Source organism: Condylura cristata, unplaced genomic scaffold (assembly GCF_000260355.1).
Source record: "Condylura cristata isolate star-nosed mole 26May11 unplaced genomic scaffold, ConCri1.0 scaffold00032, whole genome shotgun sequence".
In the NCBI taxonomy this organism is placed as follows: domain Eukaryota; kingdom Metazoa; phylum Chordata; class Mammalia; order Eulipotyphla; family Talpidae; genus Condylura; species Condylura cristata.
Genome location: NW_004567133.1, coordinates 9,295,048 through 9,317,641, shown reverse-complemented (window position 1 = coordinate 9,317,641; position 22,594 = coordinate 9,295,048). Strand labels below are relative to the sequence as shown.

General features: G+C 42.2%; 1 protein-coding gene across 1 annotated transcript in view; it reads right to left on the bottom strand.

Annotated features, from left to right (window-relative positions):
- CDR2 (cerebellar degeneration-related protein 2, 62kDa) overlaps positions 1 to 22,093 on the bottom strand; it is a 54,525-nt gene extending 32,432 nt beyond the window's left edge. Inside the window, 2 exon segments of the mRNA XM_004692073.2 lie at positions 21,851 to 21,919; positions 21,922 to 22,093. Of these exon segments, the coding sequence (XP_004692130.2) occupies positions 21,851 to 21,919; positions 21,922 to 22,093 (241 nt within the window).
- Between the last annotated feature and the right edge of the window lie 501 nt (positions 22,094 to 22,594).

The window sequence follows — 22,594 nt, the reverse complement described above, 5'->3', positions numbered from 1 at the left end:
ACTGAGCTTAACTTCTCCAACCATAACAACAGGTCCCAGTTTCTCCAAATTGTTCTGATGTTAGCCATCTGAGTTTGCATGAATAGCTGGTTTTTGAGCATCTTTTCATCTGCTTTTGGCCACGTGTAAGGAAAAATACCTGCTTAGCTTGTTTGGCCAGTTTTCAGCTGGGTGATTGCCTTTTAATTGTTGAGTTGCAAGAGTTCTTTGTGTGTTTTTGACTCAATCTGTTATCAGATATATTTAGATTTTTGTTGCCCATTAGTGGGTTATCTTTTTACTTTTTTTTAATGACATTTGTAACTGTGAACCTACTCCCTAGATCTTATATGCACAAATAAGAATTTTTTTAAGACAGCTGGGATGCTGATAGGGCTTGTACTGTTTGGGATCAGCCTGGGTAGAATTGCCATCTTGTGATGTTAAGTTCATAGAGAGATCCATGAATCTAGAATGTTTTTGCATCTACTTAGATCTTTCAGATTTTTGCAACAGCTTTGTCGTTTTCATAACCCATGTTCGGCCCTTTTGTTAAATTCATTCCTAAGTATTTAGACAGTTGCTTACTGAAGACATAAGGGGTTCTTACGAATAAAGTACATGAGTTTTCCTGAGCACGTGGGCTTGGTGAGCTTCTATTTTGGTGGTTCGCATAGGTGTATTTTGGTTTCCCTTAGCTGGTTGCCACATTGTGGGTAGAGAACATCAGATGGTTAAAGTCCATGGCAGGCGTGACAGCCTGCCATGCTTCTGAGCAAATCATAACAAAGACTTTCTTGCCCTAGTATTTGCTATAAAAATATGTTTGTTGAAAAAAACTCACATACCAAATCCTTAAACAAAAACTACTCACTTTTTATTCTCTCCATATTCAATTAGGTTTTTAAAACAAAACTGTGTAATTTTTAAAATGAAGTCATATCACCCATGAGTTTTCTGTATCCTGATTTTTAGATTTAACAGTTTATGGAAATTTGCATGTTACGTATAAATCTACTGTCACAAATTGAGATAAAACTGACATAGAATACAATCATTAAGCTGCAAACCATAATGATTCAATATCTGTATATGTTGCAAATCGTCACTGCTATAAGTCTAGTGAACATCCATCATCACACAGTTACCATTTTTTCCCTTGTGATGAGAACTTTTAAAATCCAGCCCTTTAGCTACATTGAACAATAATACAATATTGCTGACTGTAATCATCATGCAGGACAATAAATCTACTTTTTAACAACAGCTTTGTTGGGAAGAATGATGTTAATGTTCCATAGCTGAGCTTTATCGATGGATTTTAGGCTATTCCCAGTAGTTTGCTATCATATCTATGCATAGCAGTTTTTCTTTTATTTCTTAAGATTTTTTTTTTTAACCGGTGTATACAAGAACTGGGGTGTAGTCCAGAGGTGCCAGGGAAAGGGGTGCGAGGACTCACCAGAGACAGAGTGGGGAGCAGAACAGGCAGATCTACTGAGACACTGCTGAGGGGAGCAGCGGGCGGGACAGGAGAAGTCTGCCGTGCCAGGTAGGTCAGCTCCCTGAGTAGGGATCGAATTCATGCTGCAGTGGCTGCATCAAGCTTTGTAGTGCTGCACTTTAACCCCTTGTGCCACCAGGGAGGGCCCACAACTAACAATTACTGTGTAGCTTATATGCTAAATGTGTAGTAAGTGAGAGACCGAGTAGGAGAGGAGGGGAAATGCCTTTTTGGTAAAAGTAACTTACCTGTGAACACATATCTGATAAAAGTGGCAAAGATGGAATTTAAATATTGGGTTTCAAAACCTGACCCTTACTATTCTGCCACCTATTTCTTACATTATCAATTTCTTACACTTTGCATTTTTATACATTAGAGATTGACAACAGGAAGCTTCCTTTCAGTATGTGGAAATGTGATTTTACATATTATTATTGTATGCCAGAATATAATGGGACTTGCGAGCCCTCCTTGGTGGTATAACGGGTTAGAGCACAGCACTATGAAACTATCCACAGCCACTGCAGCACAAGTTTCATCCCCAGCCAGGGAGGTGACCCACATGGCACAGCAGCCGTCTCCTGTCCCACCTGCTGCTCCCCTCAGCAGTGTGTCTTTGTCATTCCACCTGTTCTGTTCCCTGCTCAGTCTTTGGTGAATCCTCTTACTGCCCTGCACCTCTGACCTGTACCCCAGCTCTTGTATGCATTAATAAATAAACCTTTTTAAGAAAAAAAAGAGAGAGAGTATAATGGGACTTGCTGGATTGTTTCACATACTTTTTCTTACAGAACTCTAAGATATAACTTGGATCACATCAATCACTGAGCCATTGTTTGTAGTATCCAGTAAATGAGCTCTTGTTCCTTGAAAGTAGAGAAGTAAGCCAAATTCTGTAAGGGGGAAAAATCCCATGTTTATTAAAGTACATTTGTATTCCACATACATCATTCAAAATTCTCCTCTAATTGCGATGTACATGCCTCTGGTTACTGAAAACTTTTCAGCACTAAACAATGTACTTTTCTATTGAAACAAAGAGTGTCTTCTATTCTTTGTTAACTTATGTATGTATGTTTAGCGCAAACTTTTCAACCTAGAACAATGAACTTTTTCATTGATAGCAAGAAATGCAGAAAAAAAGTAAGTCTGAGCTCTCAATGTGAACCTTCTAGAATTATAAAAATATATAAGATTAGGCAGGAAACACAACCAGAAGAAACATAAATCATATTCATCTGTGGTGCTTGATTTTATGGTAAAAAGTAATTTCCGACTTAAATTATAGTACGAATATTAGTGAAGTTTTGTTTATTTATTTAGTCAAATATTTTTCTTCCCCACTGTATGTCAAGTGAAAGATTTTGAATATGGGTTTATTTTAGGTTTAAGTTGGGTCTTTCATATTACCATAATGCAGTCCTATTGTCTCTAACTAAATGATTCCTTCATATGTTCAGTTTTGGCAAAATCTCTTCATCTCAGTGTAAAATAAAAATGTAAGACACCATTTTCTGTTTATTCATTTTATAGGCAGTAATAGCAATTTCTTTGTTATTTATAGACTATTATCATCGCTAATCAATTTTTGTAGATGTATATGGATAATAGTATTTCTAACCACAGTAGACCCTCTTAGTTGTATTTGTCAGTAGAATTCAGAAGCAAATTCACTTCTTTTCCTGGGAATGTTTATTTTGTCATCAGCATAATTCATGGATGCCAATCTGTTTCCATTTCAGTGCCTGGTGCTTATCAGTCAGCCCTGGCTGAAGAAGTTTGGTTACCATAAAATTATCTTAATTTCCTTCTACCTAAAAGGAACAGCCTCTATCATCATGCTACTTCTTGGACAGCAAAGTTATTACTTTCTGATGCTCTATCTCACTGTTATCATGTAAGTAAATGGCACTTACTGGTCCCGGCATTGCACTAGGTCTTGCCAGTTGCTTTTTCAAGCAGTGAAGCGTCTTCAATCTGAATTGTGTTTAATATTTATGTCTAGGCAGAGTCACTTCCTGCCAAATTGCCTGAATGTTAACAGCTTCCTTTTTGAAGGAATTACATATACTAACTTTTGTAGTAAAGTTAAGTTCCTGTTTCTAACCCATACAAGTGTGTGTCGTTTCATAAATGCTGCTGCCAAATAAGGAGCTTGCCCCCCATGTGTGTCCTTTGCCTTTGCTCCCCTCCTTGGGAAATGGTTCTAGCCTCTCTCTAGTGGCCCAAGTCAGAGACTGCAAAGTCATGTTTTCCTCTGTGTCTCTCCTTTGTGTCCTGCATCCAGCATGCTACCGATATTAGTAGTTCTGTCTTCCTAGTATGTCCGAAAAGTGCGTCCTTTATCGGGGTTCTTATCCTTTAGCTCAGGTTCTCACCATCCCTTATTTGAGCTACCAGACAAACTTCTTCAAGTCACTAGTCTCCATTCCCTCCTACCCCTTTTCTTTGTGGCTTCTAGAATACCATGCCATTGCTTTGTTTAACAATCTTAAGTGCCTTCTCACTGCCCTCAGGATATGACCCAAGTCATATGAGGCCCTTGGTTATGTGGGACCTTGCATACCTTCAACCTGGCTCTTGTTACCCTTCTACTCAGAGTCAGTCCTCCTCTATATAGAAGCATTTTGCACTTCCTGGTTCAATACTGACCCCCCTTTCTCCCCCCTCCCATCCTTGCCTCACACACAGCATCCTGGGCTTAGAATGTTCCTCACCATCTCACATCTGGTTCCCTGTTTCTTTAGGCTGCAGCTCAGGGATGTGCTTCTCCAGGAAGCCTTCTTTGATTTCCTCATCCAGATTCGGTGTCCTACGACATGACCTCGAGGGCCTATGCTTACCCCCCTTTCTAGGCCTCCCTCTGGGATGGGCTTGTTGTGTAGTGTCTAGACACAACTGGTCCTGTTACCTACTATGCTTCCTGCAGTTAGGTGGCCCTTTGCGAATGTGTTTTGGGTGAATGAATTCATCCTGCTCCAGACCCCTGATGAAACAGCTTGAGAAAATTTTCATGAAGTTTTATTTGCATTTTGAACAAATTATTATCGGTGAGTATAGATTCAAGCCAAGGGATTGAATCTCTGTGCAACTCCAAAACATCAGAACCCAAACAGATAACTGTTCTTTATTTCTGTTATGCTGGTCTTGCCTATAGCATATGTCAAATGACATTTTAAGAATGAAATAGCTATGCTTCTTTTTTCCTTGAACCATTTGGCCCTCTCCATTTTCATTCTCTTTTCTAAATTAATATGTCATATGTCCTTTTAGTTCTTCAGTCTATTCTTGACATCAAGAGAAAAATGATAAATTTCTCTGGCATGTTTTATTCTTTAGAATCTATTCATAATTTAAGCAGATTAAATGAGCAAGGAGGCATTTGAAAATGAGGAAAAAGTATAGAAGTAATTTTTTAAAATCTCAAGTGAAAGTTCATTTATTTTAAAAAATAATCATATACTCATAAATATAGTTTTTGGGGAGGATACAAGTATGGACCAAATATGCATCTTTAGAGTAAATGATTTCATTTTTCCTTTTTACAAACCAAATGTCAACTTTCATTCGATGTTTGTTATAAACAAAATCTGTGTCTTCCAGTTATAAAAGCTTCATATGTTTGTATTAAAATTACTTCTAGGGCTACAGTGCAAGTTTCTTTTTGCTTATTGAACCTGCCATTAGCTGACATGATCGATGCAGATTTACTGAAGTTCAGCCGACAGTAAGTAGATTTATTCAAATATTAGCTACAGGGCCCTCCCTGGGGGCACAAGGGTTAAAGCACAGCAGCCACTTCAGCATGAGTTCGATCCCCGGCCTGGGAGCTGACCCACATGGTGCAGGAGACCTCCCATCTACCCACTGCTCCCCTCAGTAGTGTCTTTTGCTCAATCTGCCTGCTCTGCTCCCCACTGTCTCTATTGAATCCTTTCACCCCTCCACCTCTGGACTGTACCATAGTTCTGTATGCATAGATAAATATTTAAAACAAAAACAAAAAAGCAAATATTGGCTACAAAAAAAAAATCCCATGTAGGCGAGCTAATCAGAGTTTCCATATCCCTGTTATATTATCCTTACACATCACACATCATAAGAGGCATCCTTGGGCCCTACCTGGTGTCTGGTGGTGCAGTTGGTTGGAGCGAGTGCTGTACTGCAAAGCCAAGCCAATTGATGGTCACTTCAGTGGGAGTTCAGTCCCTGCCCCAGAGGTGATCCACAAGGCACAGGGAACCTTTTCTATATCACCCACTGCTCCCCTCAGCAGTGTACTTTTGACAGTTGGCCTGTTTTGCTCCCTACCCTGTCGCTGCTGAATCCTCTCATCGCCCCGTACCTTGTCCTGTACCCCATTTCTTTATGCATAAACAAATAAAATCATTTAAAAAATAAATAAAAATTAAAAAGAGGCATCCTTAGGAATTAGAGGGCAGACTATAATGGCATATTCATAATTATTTGCCCTGGGCAACTTCTTCTGAGAAGACATCTCATATATATATATGTACGAAGTTACATAAAAACTAAAATTTATATATATATATAAAATTTATATATATATATAAAATTTATATATATATATTAATCCCCCAGGTTCACACATTGCTGCTACAACAGGGTCAAATATCAGAAACCAAAGTGAAATCTCAGGGAGCTTTAGGTTCCACATCTTATAATACATGTTAACATATTATCACACTTGTTGATAAGGCAAAATAACCTTCGCTCTGTGACACTACAGGAATTAGAGTTAAAATCAAGGTACATCTTATCTTTTTTTTTTAAAGATACATTTATTGGGCCCTCCCTGGTGGCGCAGCGGGTTAAAGCACAGCACTAAGAAGCTAAAACCACTTCTGCATGAGTTCGATCCCCGCCTGCCCCGAAGGTGACCACATGGCGCCGCAAACCTCTCCTGACCCACCCGCTGCTCCCCTCAGCAGTGTACTTCGTACATTTGCCCCTTTTCCCCACTGTCTCTGGTGAATCCTCTCACCGCCCCTGCACCTCTGGCCTGGACCCCACCCAGTTCTGTATGTATGAATAAATAAAATCTTAAAAAAAAAACATTTATTTATGCATACAGAACTGGGGTACAGGTCAGAAGTGCAGGGTATGAGAGTATTCTTCAGAGACAGAGTGAGGAGCAGAACAGGTAGACAGACGAAGGACACTGCTGAAGGGAGCAGTGGGCGGGCCAGGAGAGGTCTGCCGCGCCATGTGGGTCGGCTCCCTGGCCAGGGATTGAACTTAGGCTGCAGGGGCTGCAGTAGCTTCATAGTGCTGTGCTTTAACCTGTTGCACCACCAGGGAGGGCCCCCATCTCATCTTATTTTTAACTTGAAAAAGTATGAAATGATCATGAGAGGTTTTTCTCTTTGGTATGGTTATGAGCATTCTAGATCAGCTATAAAATTCATTTCCTTGGCAAATATTTTCTGATACGTGCCTTTTATGGAGTGGAGAGGAATGTATTATTTTAAGATGGGCACATTCTTTACTTGCTCTGTAGAAGTATTTAGACTGCAGGGCCCTTTTTTAATTTTTATGTAACTTCACTGTAGGAAGGCCTTGCCAACCCAGCTGCTTGATTTCTTTCCTCTTCATATAATTCCTTTCCTGTTTCTGGATTTTATTACTAAGTCATGGCTGGAGTGGTGAGCAAGATTGCGAGCTCCTTAGGGTTCAGTACTGTGTCCCTATTCCCCAGGAAAGTAACTGGCTCAAATCCCTTTTTAAAAAAATGAATGAATTAACTGGCAGCCACTGTAAGAAACATTCTCAAGTTCTTTTACAGTGAGACCAAGTACAAATAAAGCAAAGGGAAGGAAGTCACTGTTGACCAAATGCCAGTGTGTGCAAGCTCAGCTTTTGTTCACTCCAGTCTCATACAGCTTTGCGTGCTTGATTCCACAACACTGATCCTCTCCATTGTCCAGTATGTAAAATACTATGTTCACTATGTAAAACACTCGGGATACAGCCCAGCAGGTGCTGTAACAGATTCTTTAGATCATCTGGCCTGCTGGATGCTTCCGACTTACTCTCTGGACACTTGTGCTCTTTTCTCTTCACCCAGAGCCATTATTTCTTTTTCAAGTTGATTAACATCAGAGTCACATTTATAGTGACAACATTTAATTGCACTGGATTTTATAAACTTTGGAAACAATTGAGAAATGAAAGTTGTTCCTATGAAAACAGAGTTGAAGGCTCTCCCTGGTGTGCGACCCGTTAAAAGCGCAGCACTATGAAGCTAGCCACAGTGATTGTGCCAGGAGTTCCATCCCTGGCTAGGGAGATGACCCACATGGCGCGGCAGACTATTTGTCTTGCCCACTGCTCCCCTCAGCAGTGTACTTCAGTCAGTCTGCTGTTCTGCTCCCCACTCTGTCTCAGGTGGATCCTTCTCACCCCTTGTATCTCTGGCCTGTACCCCAGCACTTGTATGCATAAATACATCTTTAAAAAAAAAGAACAGTTGAGGGCCCTCCTTGGTGGCACAGTGGGTTAAAGCACAGCCACTAAGAAGCTAAAGCCACTTCCGCATGAGTTCGATCCCCGCCTGTACCGGAGGAGATCCACATGGCGCGGCAGACCTCTCCTGACCCGCCCGCTGCTCCTCTCAGCAGTGTACCTTGTTGATCTGCCTGTTCTGCTCCCCGCTCTGTCTCTGGTGAATCCTCTCACCCTCCACATCTCTGGCCTGTACCCCAGTTCCATATGAATAAATAAATAAATCTTAAAAAAAATAAAAAGAACAGTTGAATGCTTTAGAAATACTTCATAAAGACGATTGTAAAAATAATTGTCAGTAAATCTATTTTGGTGGATATATTTGTGTGGGGGAGTCATAAAAACCTAAAGGTATTCTGTGCTCAGATTTCTTTTTCAACAATGTTAGGTCCTCCCTAGAATGGAGTCTAGACCTTGTGGACCATGTAACGTGGATGCTATTCATGCAAGAAGGATGTGGCAATGTTTCTTTTCATCAGAGAAAGAAACCAGTGGGAAGACTGATGAGGAGTATAGCTGAGCTGAAACAGACAGCTTAACATCTCTTTGCTCAAGTTTTCATCGTCATTGCTGTTGTTAACCAACTGTTCTTATTGTATCAGATAAGAATTTAATGCAGTGAGCAGAGTCAGGTGTAGCCCTGGTTCAGGGGCACCTACAGCTGATGGTGGAAACAGCAGTTATTGTTATTCACTCACCCAGTAATCATAATCACTCTCATGTCACTTTCTCAAGGTAATATCAATGTGGTCATCAATTGAGCTCTTGGGCCCCTCTCTTCCTTAACCTTCTTCCCCTGCCTTTCTTGTTCTTTCTCCTCTTCCCCACTTTTTCTCTCTCTCTTCCTCAGTTGCACCATTATTTAAAATATAAGATTTCAGTGTATGCAGTCAGTGCTTTTGATTTATAAGACATAATCATCAAAACCTGGTCTGGCAGGAGCCAGATCACCTTACAGTGTAGTCCTTCATGAAACTTGTGTGGAAAGACAGGCCTAATTCCCCGTTCTCGACACACCAGCTGTGTGCCCATGAAAAAGTGTGTCTGCTTTCCCATCTCTCAAATAATATCTTCCCCCTGAGCTTGTTATGGGGTTTAAATAAAAAATACATGTGGCATACGTTGGATCAGAGTTAGGTTCTTGTAGTTCGAGAATCTACAAGAGGGCAGTAAAAGGGTGCTAGAAGAGGGTGACATTTTCTGCTAGCTTGCTGTTCTACTGAGGCAAAAAGGTCTTTGATCGGCACATGTGCATACACTCACATCCACACACACGAAACTTATGTGTCTCTGCTTGTTTCAGGTCTCCTCTGTCCACAATGGTCTTTGGCATCAATGCTTTATTTACCAAACCTGCTCAGGCCTTAGCTCCTGTGATGATACTCTCTAGGCTAAACCAGTTTGGATACGGAAACCCAAACAGAAGGTAAAGTAAAAAAACCAAATCTTTAATTTAGAAATATGAAACAAACTCAGCCTTTTACAATGATTATGAGGCAATTATTTTGGATTTTGGTTACTATCCGTCATTAACTCATAGATGTTAAGTAAGCTATAATAAAAAGTATTAATGTCAAAGGAACTTTAATAGGCTCTTCAGGAGCATTCTTTAAATTAGACACATGCCTGTGTCTTTCACACCTCGCTGCATTGACTGCTTTGAACCATTCACTGTTTGTTTTATTCCATAAATGTTTCTACAGTCTGGTATTATGTGCCAGGTTCAGTAGCGCTGGAAAAGGGAATGGGGAACCTTCAGGGAGCTACACAGATTACAGAACACTGCTGTGGTAAGGGCTCTGCCCAGAGAAAAACAAAGCAGCATGGCAAAGCAGAGAAGAGGCTCCTAGCCTCTGGTCAGGGAGCACTTCACAGCAGAGGTGGTTCTTGAGCTGAGTTTTGGAGGCCACGTTGAACTTCTGAACACAGAGGAATGTCATTCCAAGCAGAGAAGACAGCACATGTTTGGAAGTCAGAGAACTGTCAGTGAGCTGTTAATTTATTCCCTTGACAAATGTTACTGAGTGCCTACCACATCCAGCATTAATGTGATGTGAAAACCACAGAGACCTCTGTTCTCATAGAGCTTACAATGTAGTAGGAGGAAGGCAGATAAGTGAGATATAGAGCAGGTTGGTGATAAATTCTCTTGTGAAATAAAGCAAGAATTTTCCCATAGGATCATGGGAAAGGCCTCACCTAGCAGGTAGCTTTGAATAAAAAACTGAAAGTAGAAGGGAGGGAACCAGATGCCTCAGGGAGAGTTCCTGCAGAAAACACAGCAAGGGCAAGAGCACCCTAGCTTGGCTGACCTGCTGGGTCTGACAGGGAGGCTCTCCAGGGTGGGGGGGAGCAGTGTCAGCTGGAGCGAGGCCAGCTCTCATAGGTCCTTGTAGGTCCTGTCACCCTGTTCTGTGACTTTGGTTTTACTGTGAGCTACATGGTGATGATGAGGCTGTGAAGCATTTATTTGTTAGATTTCATTTTGGAGGGTTGTGGTTGTTCTAGCATTACAACAGGACTGAGCAGAAAGTACACTGAGTTCTTCTGTGTCCCCTGGGCTGCGCAGCTTCCCCTGCTGTCTATACCCGACCTCTAGAGCAGTACATCTGTTATGATAAATGACATGCCAAAGTCCGTAGTTTACATTAGGGCTCACTCTTGGAGGTGTACATTCCTCAGGTTTGAACAAATGGGTAGGGGCCTGTATCCGCCGTTGCCGTCTTACACAGAATGGACTCACTGCCTTGAAAGGCCTCGTACTCTTAGCTCCTCCCTCTCCCCCCCCCCAACCACTGATCTTTTTCCTGTCTGTGTGGTTTGCCTCTTCCCGACTGTCCAGTACGTCACCTGTTCACCAGCTTTCATTTGGTAACCTGCATTTCAGGTGCGTCCATGTCTTTTCTTGGTTTGATAACACACTTTTTTTCTTTTTTAGGATTTTGCCTCATGTTTACCACAAGGCTTGCCTATAATAACTTGTATTTGTAGCAGTCTATTTCAAGTTGGCAACAACTTAAGTTTGAATGCATTCTAAATTTCTACATTTTTACCCCTTATGCATGTCACATTTGACATCTTTTTAAACATATATTTGTACAAACTTGTCTCCACTATCACCATCATTCTGTCTTCTTCACCCTTTACCTCCATACTCCCTGTTGACCTCAGAGGTGGTAGTTCATTTCCTTTTAGTTCTGAGTAATATTCTGTCTGTGTGTCTGACAGTTTACTTACCCATTTATCTACATAAGGATATCTTCGGGGTCTCCCTGGTGGCCTAAGGGTTAAGTCTTAGAGCTATCACCATGTGGCCTGATTTAGATCCTGGAAAAGGGAGCTGACCCATCTGGCATAGATGATCTCTCCTGTCTCCCTGCTGCTCCCCTCAGCAATGGATTTCAGCAGATCCACCTGTTCTGCTCCCCACCTTGTCTCTGGTGAATCCTCTCACCCCTTCCCCTGTACCTCTGGCCTACACCCCGGTTTTTGGGCACAAAAATAATCTTTTTTAAAAAAAAGATTTATTTATTTATTCATACAGAAGTGGGGTACAGGCCAGAGATGTGGAGGGTGAGAGGATTCACCAGAGACAGAGCGGGGAGCAGAACAGGCAGATCGATGAAGTATACTGCTGAGGGGAGCACTGGGCGGGCCAGGAGAGGTCTGCCGCGCCATGTGGTCACCTCCGGGGCAGGCGGGGATCGAACTCATGCTGAAGTAGCTTTAGTTTCTTAGTGCTGTGCTTTAATCCGCTGCGCCACCTGGGAGGGCCAAAAATAAATTAATCTTTAAAGAAAAAAAAGATTGTTTAGAAACCCCATCCTGGAAATTATAATGACCATCATAGCGCCTGTGGTAGGTGTCATTTCTAGAAGTAAATGCGGAATACAGTGGGCACCACACTGGCCAGCAAGACATGATCTCTCAGAGGCATTGTGGCACGATGGTGTTGGTCGGTGTGGGCACAGAGAGGCCTGCGGCTGTGACATGCTTGGGAGAACTACAACTGGTTTAATGGAGCTTGAGAAGTACAGATCTGATGCTAAAAGAAATGGAATATTATTGTTAAATTGAGGAGTAGTAATATCAGACTTGACTTTGAAAAGATAACCTGCAGTATAGAGAATGTTTGAAGGGAAGTTAACCAAATTGCAGAGAAAGAACCGTTTGAAGGACACTGAACTGATTTTACTTGAAAAATACTGCGCTAAAGCGAAGTAACGTGGCGGCAAGGAGGAGGCTGGCAGGAGAGAGTAAGGAGTGAGAACCAACAGAAGCTGGAGGTGTTTGCCTACAGAGGCGTGCCACACAATGGGGAAACTGAAAAGGGGTTGAGGAGGTGAAGGAGGTGTAGGTCAGCTGTCTGGTCGGCATTTCTTCTGTAGACCCGGAAGGAGCTCTTTCTTTGTCTCCACATCTCTTGTCTACTAAATGACTGTTTTCCCATTGGCACTAGGGAAGTTGCTAAAAACCCAAGTACCATTAAAAACCTCAGCCTTGTGGGGCCCTCCTCCCTGGTGGCACAGCGGGTTAAAGCACAGCACAAAGAAGCTAAGGCCACTTCAACATGAGTTCGACCCCCGCCTGCCCCGGGGGTGACCACGTGGCATGGCAGACCTCTCCTGGCCCACCTGCTGCTCCCCTCAGCAGTGTACTTCGTCCATCTGCCTGTTCTGTACCCCACTCTGTCTCTGGTGAATCCTCTCACCCTCCGCATCTCTGGCCTGTACCCCAGTTCTGTACGAATAAATAAGTAAATCTTAAAAAAAAAAAAAAAGAAAGAAATTATAAAAACCTCAGCCTTGTAAAGACAAACCAAGGTGGCTAAAAGAATCTGGAGTAGAAAGGACACAAATCTCCCATCACTCATAGATCTGAGAGCAATGAAGACGGGGTGAACTTAACTTGTGCCCCTCTGAGTTTTTGTTGAGAATGGAGGCCCCCAAGCAATGGTTCTCATCCGTGATGCATTCTGTAGTCATTTGGAGCTTGAAACAGTGCTGATTGTCTCAGACCAGGTAAATGAGAAGCTCAGGGGATAAATTCATGGCATCTGTATTTTAAAAAATATTTATTTTATTTATGCACACAGAACTGTGGTACAGTCTAGAAGTACAGGGCCGATGAGAGGCTTTGCCAGAGACAGAGTGGGGAGCAGAACAGGTAGATCACAAAGTACACTGCTGAGGGGAGCAGCAGGGAGACAGGTGAGGTTTGCCTTGCCTGTGGGTCAGCTTCTTGCCTGGGGATTAAACTGTGTTCCCGTGACTGCTAGCTACCTCCCAGTGCTGCTTTAACTCATTGAACCACCAGGGAGGGCCTGCATCCATATTTTTTTAAAGTCCTCTAGCTTGTTTTATTGTGTAGCCAAATGCTGAGAACCTAGAGATTTACTTCCTTGGAAACAGAGGCTCCAGGGACTAATTTCTTGTTGATACGTTGACAATCAGCCACGCTGGCAATATAATGTCATGATACCACGGGCATTTTTAAAAGCATAAACTTACCCTGGGCACTCTGGTTTGTTTTATCTTTAGGTGATAATGCCATGTTTGGTATCTGGTGACCTCATGTAGCTAATGCTATCGTAGAGTGCCCGACTGAAGTCCAGAGGCTGCTGGAGGATCAGAGTGCTTTGAGATTCATCAGTATGATGAATCTAACAGCTATGTCTAATCTAGCAGAAGTGTTTGAAATAAAGTTCATACTTGGAAGTGCGTTTTCTAATAGCTTATGATTATTTTACTATTGCTCTAGGTAGAACTGTATAGCTCAGAGGTCTTAATTCTTTCCCCTGCCATTTTTGAAAGATTACTTTACTATGTTTGACAGGTCTATTTTCTTTCTTCTTACTGACTTAAGGGTATTCTATTCAGCAGTCAGTAATTGTGATGGTTATGTTTATTGTTAAAGGGGTTTTTACGTTTATAGTTTCATGAAATGGGGGTGGAGGGGTGCTTGGGCAAGAAACCAAGGTGCAGTCACTTCCAATTAGAGGTATAACATGCCTCATGTAGTGATATTAAAAACTGATTATCTTAATTATCTTATACATGTAGCTCCTATTTAAAAATTGCCAATGTCCACACTCTTTCCCCCCAAAATACACATGACAATGAAATCCTAGTATATTATAGAAAAGTACTTCTGCTTCTATCCAGCCAATTAAACATGCTTGCATTCTTTTGTGAGCAAACATTGATGGAGTCCCTGCTAGGTGTCAGTACTGAACTGGGAGCTACAATAAACCATAAGACAGGATGACTTTCTGCCTTTAGGGGTTCACATGACCTTTGTGGGTGAGGCAGACCTGGAAGTTCAGCTCAGTGAGCTAAGTCCAGGCAGAGATAAGCTCAGGGTGAATGGGAAGTACCAGCTTGCACCCTGGCTCCATGTGCGAGCCTCCTGTCTTACAGTCCTGGCCAAGTCCCTGCAGCTTGCTGGACACTCTGGAAGGGACTCATTTTAAATGGTCAGAGTCTGCCATTTAATTTGTTGAATTACAGTATCTTTTTTTTTGTCACTACTTTGTAAGAAATCTAAATAAAATCCATTACTTAAAAAAAAAGTTTTCTATAATCAATCTGCTATACTATACATACAAGTGTTCTTAAAAATTAGACATGCTGCTTTCCTGGTGTATGTCTTTTCTCAGAAAAACTCACAACAGATTCTTCCAAATGTATACTTGCAACAAAAGTTTAGAGAGTGATAGTGACATAAACACTACATTGAACGCTGGCCAAGAAGCAACTCCACTGTGAATTGCTTCTGGGGGAATCACCAACAAATGACAAATAAAAGTCTTGTCATTTGAGCAATAAAAATATTCTTGGTGTTTATTACATGTAGCCAATCATTAAAATGAACTTTGAATCTGTTTTTGAAAACAAGTGTTGTCCATAGAGATTTTCCTTAGCAACAAAACTGGAAATTCTCAGGCAGAAACTCTTTCCTACTTGTTTCTTGGTTTCTATTTCATATTGGGACAAAATTGGTGCCCTTATTCGGTGCTAAAGATTAGGTTACCCAGGGCCCTCCCTGGTGGTGCAGCGGGTTAAAGCACAGCCCTAAGAAACTTAAGCCACTTCCTCATGAGTTCGATCCCTGCCTGCCCCAGAGGAGATCCACGTGGCGCAGCAGACCTCTCCTGACCCGCCCACTGCTCCTCTCAGCAGTGTACTTGGTCCATCTGCCTGTTCTGCTCCCCACTCTGGCCCTGGTGAATCCTCTCATCCTCCGCATCTCTGGCCTGTACCCCAGTTGAATAAATAAATAAATCTTTAAAAAAAAAAAGAGATTAGGTTACCCAGACTGGAGATGAGTCAATCTTAGATACTTTATCAGTGCTTATGGATTTTGTTCTTTCAGTATCAATTCTGTGTGTATACTGTTGGCCCTGCTGTCGTTCCGAAATACTTATTTTTAATGTCTTTAACCTTGACGAGGTTAAAAAAATGATCCATCCTCTGAAAAGCATATGCAGCCCACTAGAGGATCCCTGGAAGAGCAAGAGATAGCCCACAGCTAGAACATTCCATGTAGTCACAGCATCAGATGCTGTGAGACATGACTATCCCAGCCCTATCACTGTCTACTGGAAAGGCAGGATTAAAAATATACTCAAACTATTACAACTGCAAAAAAATGTATACACTTGCACATATATATTTGTTGGGATTGCTGGATGAATATTGGGATTATCAATTCATCTTCAACCAAGTTGTTCCTGCATTAGTCCATTTGCCAGCTAGCATGAATACAAGTACTTGTAGTATTCTAAACTATCGTGAACCTTTGGCCCAAAAGATTATGATTGAGACTAAATCAGTTTACTGATAGCATGTCAGGAAAGAGCTGTGATGTGTAATTTCGTGGAGGGCAATCTGTCTAGAAGGTGATAGGACCACAATAATATATATCAGTGCTGATGTGGGTTTCTTCCCCATAGTTTACTTCTCGTCCTCTGTAATTACTGTTTCTTTGCAAAGGGACCTCCTGGAGGTAAGATTATAAGGTTATGTCAAAAGGAGAAGATAACCAATATTAGTTTTTTTTTTTTAATTTTAAAACATTAAACCGTTACTTTTGTCCATTTAGTCTTCACAAGTGGAAACCGTAACAAGAGCCCCCAATCTCTATCAAAGAAAAACAGTAAACCAGGAGTTAAATCCTCACATTTTCAATTCAACATGTGGGTGTCTCAGGCCATTAGTGTGGGTGACATTTGTTACAGGCCATTGTCTTTCAATGAGTGAGTGTCTTAATTCATTTCCACAGAGTAGATGCCTTTCTTCTTTACAAATGATTTTCCTCTCTTCTTTCTGATAAAAATTTAAAAATTTATTTATTTACTTTTTGCATAGAAGAATTAGGGTATAGGCCAGACATGCAGGGATGGGGGAATGAGAAGATTCACCAGTGACAGAGTGGGGAGCAGAACAGGTGGGTCCACTGACATATACCTTTGAGGGGAGGAGAGGGGAGACAGGAGCCGTTTGCTGTGCCATGTGGGTCAGCTCCCTGGCTGGGGATCAGCTCGTGCTGAAGTGGCTGGAAACAGCTTTATGGTGCTGAGATTAGCTCCTGCGCTACCAGGGAGGCTCTAAATACTGTTGTCTTTTTTTTTTTTTTAAAGATTTATTTATTTTGTGCATACAGAACTGGGGTACAGGCCAGAGGTGCAAGGACAGTGAGAGGCTTCACCAGAGACAGAGTGGGGAGCAGAACAGGCAGATCGACAAAGTACACTGCTGAGGGGAGCAGCAGGCGGGTCAGGAGAGGTCTGCCGCACCATGTGGTCACCTCCGGGGCAGGCGGGAATCGAACTCATGCAGAAGCGGCTTTAGATTCTCAGTGCTGTGCTTTAACCCGCGGCGCCACCAGGAGGGCCAAAATACTGTTGTCTTTTGGAGAGATTTTCAGTTTAGATCTAGGTAAAAATTTCAACTCTAAACTTTGTATAGTGAACTTAGTCAATTCATTGTGTAGTGAACAAGATTAATCTAACTAAGCCTTAGTCTCTTTACGGTTATTGTGGGAGTTAGTATGTGTAAAAGGAAAGTGTCAAACAGGTAGGCACACAGCACACAGTTTACAGAAGGTAGCAATTCCTTCTCTGTTCCTGATGTAGCAGTAGTTATGTGAACATGGCTTCTCCTGACCCTGATTCTCAAGAGATAATATTTAGCCTTCTGTGGCCTCTTGCATCCTGAGCACTTCTTTTCTCTACAGGACTGCTCATCTATACCAATTTTGCCTAATTGTCTGTTTTTTATGCAAGTGACCCTGAACATCTTTCACAGAGTCTATCAGGAAGTAGCTGGATTAATTTTATAGATTTTCTGAGCTTTTATTGATAGTAGAAAAGGGGAGTGTGAAGGAGTCAGTCTTTGCTTTAGATCTGCGACGTGAAAGATTGGAAATCATGAAGGGTGAGAGAAGGATGATGTCTGTGGCTTCTTTGACCTCATACTGCTGAATTTCCAAATGGCTTTAGGTATAAGCTAAGAAAATGAGGGAAAAGACACTCGACAGTGATATTTTAGAAAGGTATAATCTGCAGGTAAATATCTTTGTTTGGAACATAGAGCATTATGAAAAAAAATTGGTTGCAATTTTTTTTCCACAAGCAGAGGTATAATTATTATGATTATAAAATAAAATTAAATATATTCTTTTATGGTTGTTTCTTTGCCCTCACTGCAATGTAAAGCTTTGTGAGGTTAAAAATCATTGTTGATTTATCTACTCTATATCCTGGAGCACTTAAACTGGTAAATGTGAAATATTAATTGTATGAATAAAATTATAAACAGGGCATAGGAATTCTTTTTCTGCCGGGTATTCATTCGAAAACATGAAGGTTAAAATGAACACTCTGAAAGCATAAAAACCTATATGCTCACTAAGTCTTTCCATATCCCAGTCAAGTGAATGTATGTGAGAGAGGAAAAGAAATCCTGTAGGGCCCTCCCTGGTGGCACAGGGGGTTAAAGCACAACACTGTGGAGCTGTCCACAGCCACTGCAGCATGAATTCGATCCCTGGCCATGGAGGTGACCCACATGGCTCAGCGGACCTCTCCTGTCCTGCCTGCTGCTCCTGTTGGCAGTGTATTTCATTCAGTGAATCTGCCTGTCTGCTCCCCACTTTAGCTCTGGTGAATCCTCTCACCCCCTGTACCTCTGGCCTATATCCCAGTTCTTATATGGATAAGTAAATAAAAATATTAAAATAAAAGTGTATTCTTGGGCCAAGAATATATGCCAAGAAATCCTGTAAATCAAGAGCATCTTTCCTGATGTAGAATACCATCTTAAGAGAAAGAGGAAATCTTAAGAAAGGAACAGGAAGACTGAGAATATCTTCCAAGGGTAGCAAATGATTCAATAGGAAATGGTCTTAACTTTGCAGAGTATGAAGTCGCTAAATGGTTGCAGCTCCAAGAATACAGTGTGGGTTTAAAGGCAATAGGCCCTACACAACAGTATGGTAGTTATCAAGTTGCCTCCATCGTTTAAGTGCTCACGGCCCTGCCTTCCCTTGAACTCTCTCTCTGCAGTGCTGTCAGCAAGCTCCCAGAAAGCTTTGCCTCTGCAAATTATCACAGGTGTCCCCCAGGCCCCAGCTCACCATGGAAAAAAGAGGAAAAGACAATTCTGTCTCAGAGATGGAAAATCTCCCAGAGAGAATCCCTGGCAGCTGGAATCCGGTTTCTTGATGTTTCCGAAACAGGAATCTGTTATAACGAGAGAACGCTGAAGGATAATGGGCTCCTGCTGCTCACCAAACACTCAGATAAAAAGCACAGAGGTGCCTCGCCAAGCAGTCTTTTCATAAAACAGTGGATTTCTGAACACATATTGTAGTAATTCTGTGACTAGCAGCTCCTGGCTGTGGCTCTGCTCTGTGCTTTTTTTTTTTCCCCCATTCAAAGGTTTTGATTAGGTCACTTCCTTTCTTCTTTGTATTTGAGACATGTGTGATTTAGGCTGCTACAAAGAGGGACTTGCGTTTTGATGACCTTCTTCGTTACTCACACCCATGGCTGGTCCAGTTCTTCTGCCTGGTCTGTCTTGTTCCAATCAGTGAGTAGTGGTGAGAGAAGCTTCTGGGCCGCCACAAATTCAAAAACACACTCATGACCTTGTCTTCTCATTCTTGAGATCTGTGCTCAGCTGTTTCAAACCTCCTGTGTCCTGGTTAGTAGGAAGCAATTAGAATCACTGAATCCTTTCCCTGTCATGATCAGAGGCAGCCAGCTTATGGTAATTTGGGTTTAAGTGCTAATAAGAAGAAAGATGTATTATTTAGGCCATCTTGACTAAAAGTGACAGAAACCCAACACAGGCTAGCTTAAACAACAAAGGAACGCACCAGCTCAGACAGCTGAAATTCAAGCAGAGCTGATGCTAAAGAGGCCCGCTAAAATGCTGAGAACCTACCCACAACCTCTGGCTCCTCTGTCTCAGACTCAAGTCTGTGCAACATGGCAGCAATATGGCTTCCAGTTTTTGTGGACCTGACAGCCTGTGACTCTCAAAGTAACATGCAGTGTCTCAGTAGCACACAGAAGCCCCTACGTCGACCCTGGAAGACTGGGTGTGAGTCAGTGCCCACCCCTGGGCACTCAGGGTCTCCCAAGGGGAGTCCCCTGACCAGCCCTCTGGGGTATGCCTGACCTTAGGGATAGCCAGCTTCCACTGAGACTTAAAGCTAAGACAGGCAGACTCTAAAAAGGTGGAGAGGATTTTTCTTAAAGGAAGTGTGAGGGGAAATTTCAGAAGATCTCCCCCACTTATCCCCTTTGGTTCTTTTGACTACCCCCAAATAAATGGACAGGAGAGAGGTTAGCAAGAGGATAGACAAATTTAATATCATGCATAAAATAGGGAATTTAGTGAATATCCAAAACAACCAGTTAGATAGCTTTTAGACAAAGAAGCAATAAATCTGTGTAGGGCTGACAGGACAAAGAAATTCTTGAAAGTTTTGATTCCAACAGTGAATTTGGTGAGCTAAGTAGAGCTTCCTGTCTTCCTGACGTAAGGTTGTCTTTCGATCTCTGTGCTGAGAGGGCACCTTTCACATAGAGATTCATTTCCTCCTTTCATGGGGAATAGAGAGCAGGAGGGTCAGAGACAATTCTTGCTTTTAGGAGAAAGGGAGGTTTAAGGTATCGTTTTTTTGCTGACTGTTTCTTTAGTTGAAAATAATATGCTACTTTGGCACATCTTGGGGTGACCTGATCTGGGACTCGACAGAAGGAATACCAGAAAGACAAAACACCATGTGCCCCCAAGAAATGAGGCTGTCCATAGAAAGTTTAGGTGGAACAGAAGAGTAACCTTATCTCGACAGCTCCCGGGGGCTGCCAGTACTTCTAGATGTGATTGCCAGCATGTGTCAGATGACAGAGTTTGAGAGCCAACCCTCCATGTCTGTCTCAGAGCCCAGCAAGTAGAGGCAAAAGAGGAGAAATGGTGGTGATCATTTCTTGGACCAGGTAGGAGTCAAAGTGAAGGGTGCTCTTGAGGAGCAGGCTGGGAGAAGGTGGCCATACCTACCAGGGGCAATCCAAGGACACACTCAGCAGTGGCTTTTAGGGGAGGAGGTAGTGATTGATAGCTGGCGGTTTTGCATGTGATTCTAAGTACAGGTCTTCTAGTTAATAACTATCTATCACTTCAGGACTCAGCCCAAATGCCACTTGGTCAAGGAGCCTTCTCTGGTCTCCAACTGTCCAGAGTCAGCTAGGGCCTCCGCTGGGAGCGCTCACCCAATACTGAGTGCTTTTCTGTCCCAGCACATTCCATGGTCATCTGTATGATCCCATGTAAAGCCATCTCATTTATGACTGTTCCATTAAGAATGATCTTTGACACTAGGAGGTAAGCTCCACCTGGGGCCATGAGCCTCAGTTTTGCCTGCCGTTGAATAACCAGTACTTAGCCCAGTGTCTTGCGCAGTAGTAACCCACAGTGCTTCTCTCTTTTGTTTTGTTTTAAATGATCATTATTTAATTAGACTCCTTGTAGGAAACTTAGAAACCAGTTTGTGAGGGTAAATTCCATAGATGAGAGCAAACAGAACAGAAGTCTCCTAGAGCCGGGGAATAGTTTAGACTTGGGGTAGAATTTGCTAGTCCACAGCTTTCTGGTCAACCTCATGCTGCTCTGTGATCTTGCATTTCTCCTTCCTGGTGTTGGGGCTTATGCAGCTGCCTTTTCTTGAAGTCATCATTAGGGAGATGATCTGGGATCTTCACACCACTGTTAGCAATTTTGGTGTAGGTGGTGATGACATACTTCTGGTGAGTCCTACTTTAGATGTCAGTCGAGGTGCAGAGGTTTGGTCATAGTAGGAAATCCTGCCCAGCTACTTCAAGAAAACCACTTTCTTGCCTCTGTGACATCCTGTTGATCAGAATGGAGCCAGGAGTGAGGCCAGGTCACCAGTTTCTCACCTGCTGGCTGAGGGTTTGTGTCTGGCTCAGCAGCTTTCAAGGCACCGCATCTTAATCCGATAATATCCACCATTCATGTCAGTGCCAGCTGGTTTTGAGACAGTAGCAAGAATCCTCTCCTTTTTCTTTTTAAAGATTTATTTATTTATGCACACAGAACTGGGGTACAGGCCAGAGGTGCAGGGGCTGTGAGAGGATTCACCAGAGACAGAATGGGGAGCAGAACAGGCAGATGGATGAGGTACACTGCTGAGGGGAGCAGTGGGCAAGACAAGAGAGCTCTGCCGCGCCATGTGGGTCACCTCTGCGGCCGGGGATCGAACTCTCACTGAAGTGGCTATGGCTGGCTTGCAGTGCTGCGCCCGAACCCGCTGTGAAGGCCTGGATTTTCTTTTCAGTCCTGGATTTAACTACTGAAAATTTCCTCTTGGACATGTCCTGGAATGCATAGCAGATTGGGAGTATCTGCCAGTTCCTCGGGTAGGACAGTGTTTGGCTGCAGTGGGGTTTCCTTTTCTTAAGGGTTTGGCCTTGGTCTTGTTAACATCAGCCTTCTCGGCTACAGGTTTCTTTTCTCTAGTAGCTGCCTTCTCAGCGTTTACACCTGCCATCTTGCAAGATGGAAAGAGGTGTTTTTTTTGTTTTGTTTTGTTTTGTTTTAGGACAAATGATTATACTTAACTTCTGGCAATAGCAACTGATCTTACTATGAAAATGTAACAAACTACAAACTTCTTTTGTATCTTATACTTTATATATAAATGAAAACATTTATTTCTCCACTTGGCTGAGTGAATTGGGTGCTATATTAGCTAGCCTGGGTAACCAAGAAGAAGATACAGACCAGAGAGTCAGCCCCTGAATAAATCAGGACCCACCTTTTAACTCACTGTATGTGAGTTAGATTTAAAAAATATATATATATACATATATATATATATATATATATAATCTATCTGGAATATAATCGGGAATTATAGGAATTTGAGAGCCAATGGAAGTTCTTGGCAGAAAACCAGGTCATGTCACTTCTGAATATTATTATTAACACTGATTTCCTCTTATAATCTCTAATTGTGTTGAATGGAAGTAAGTTAAGTAATAAAAATGAA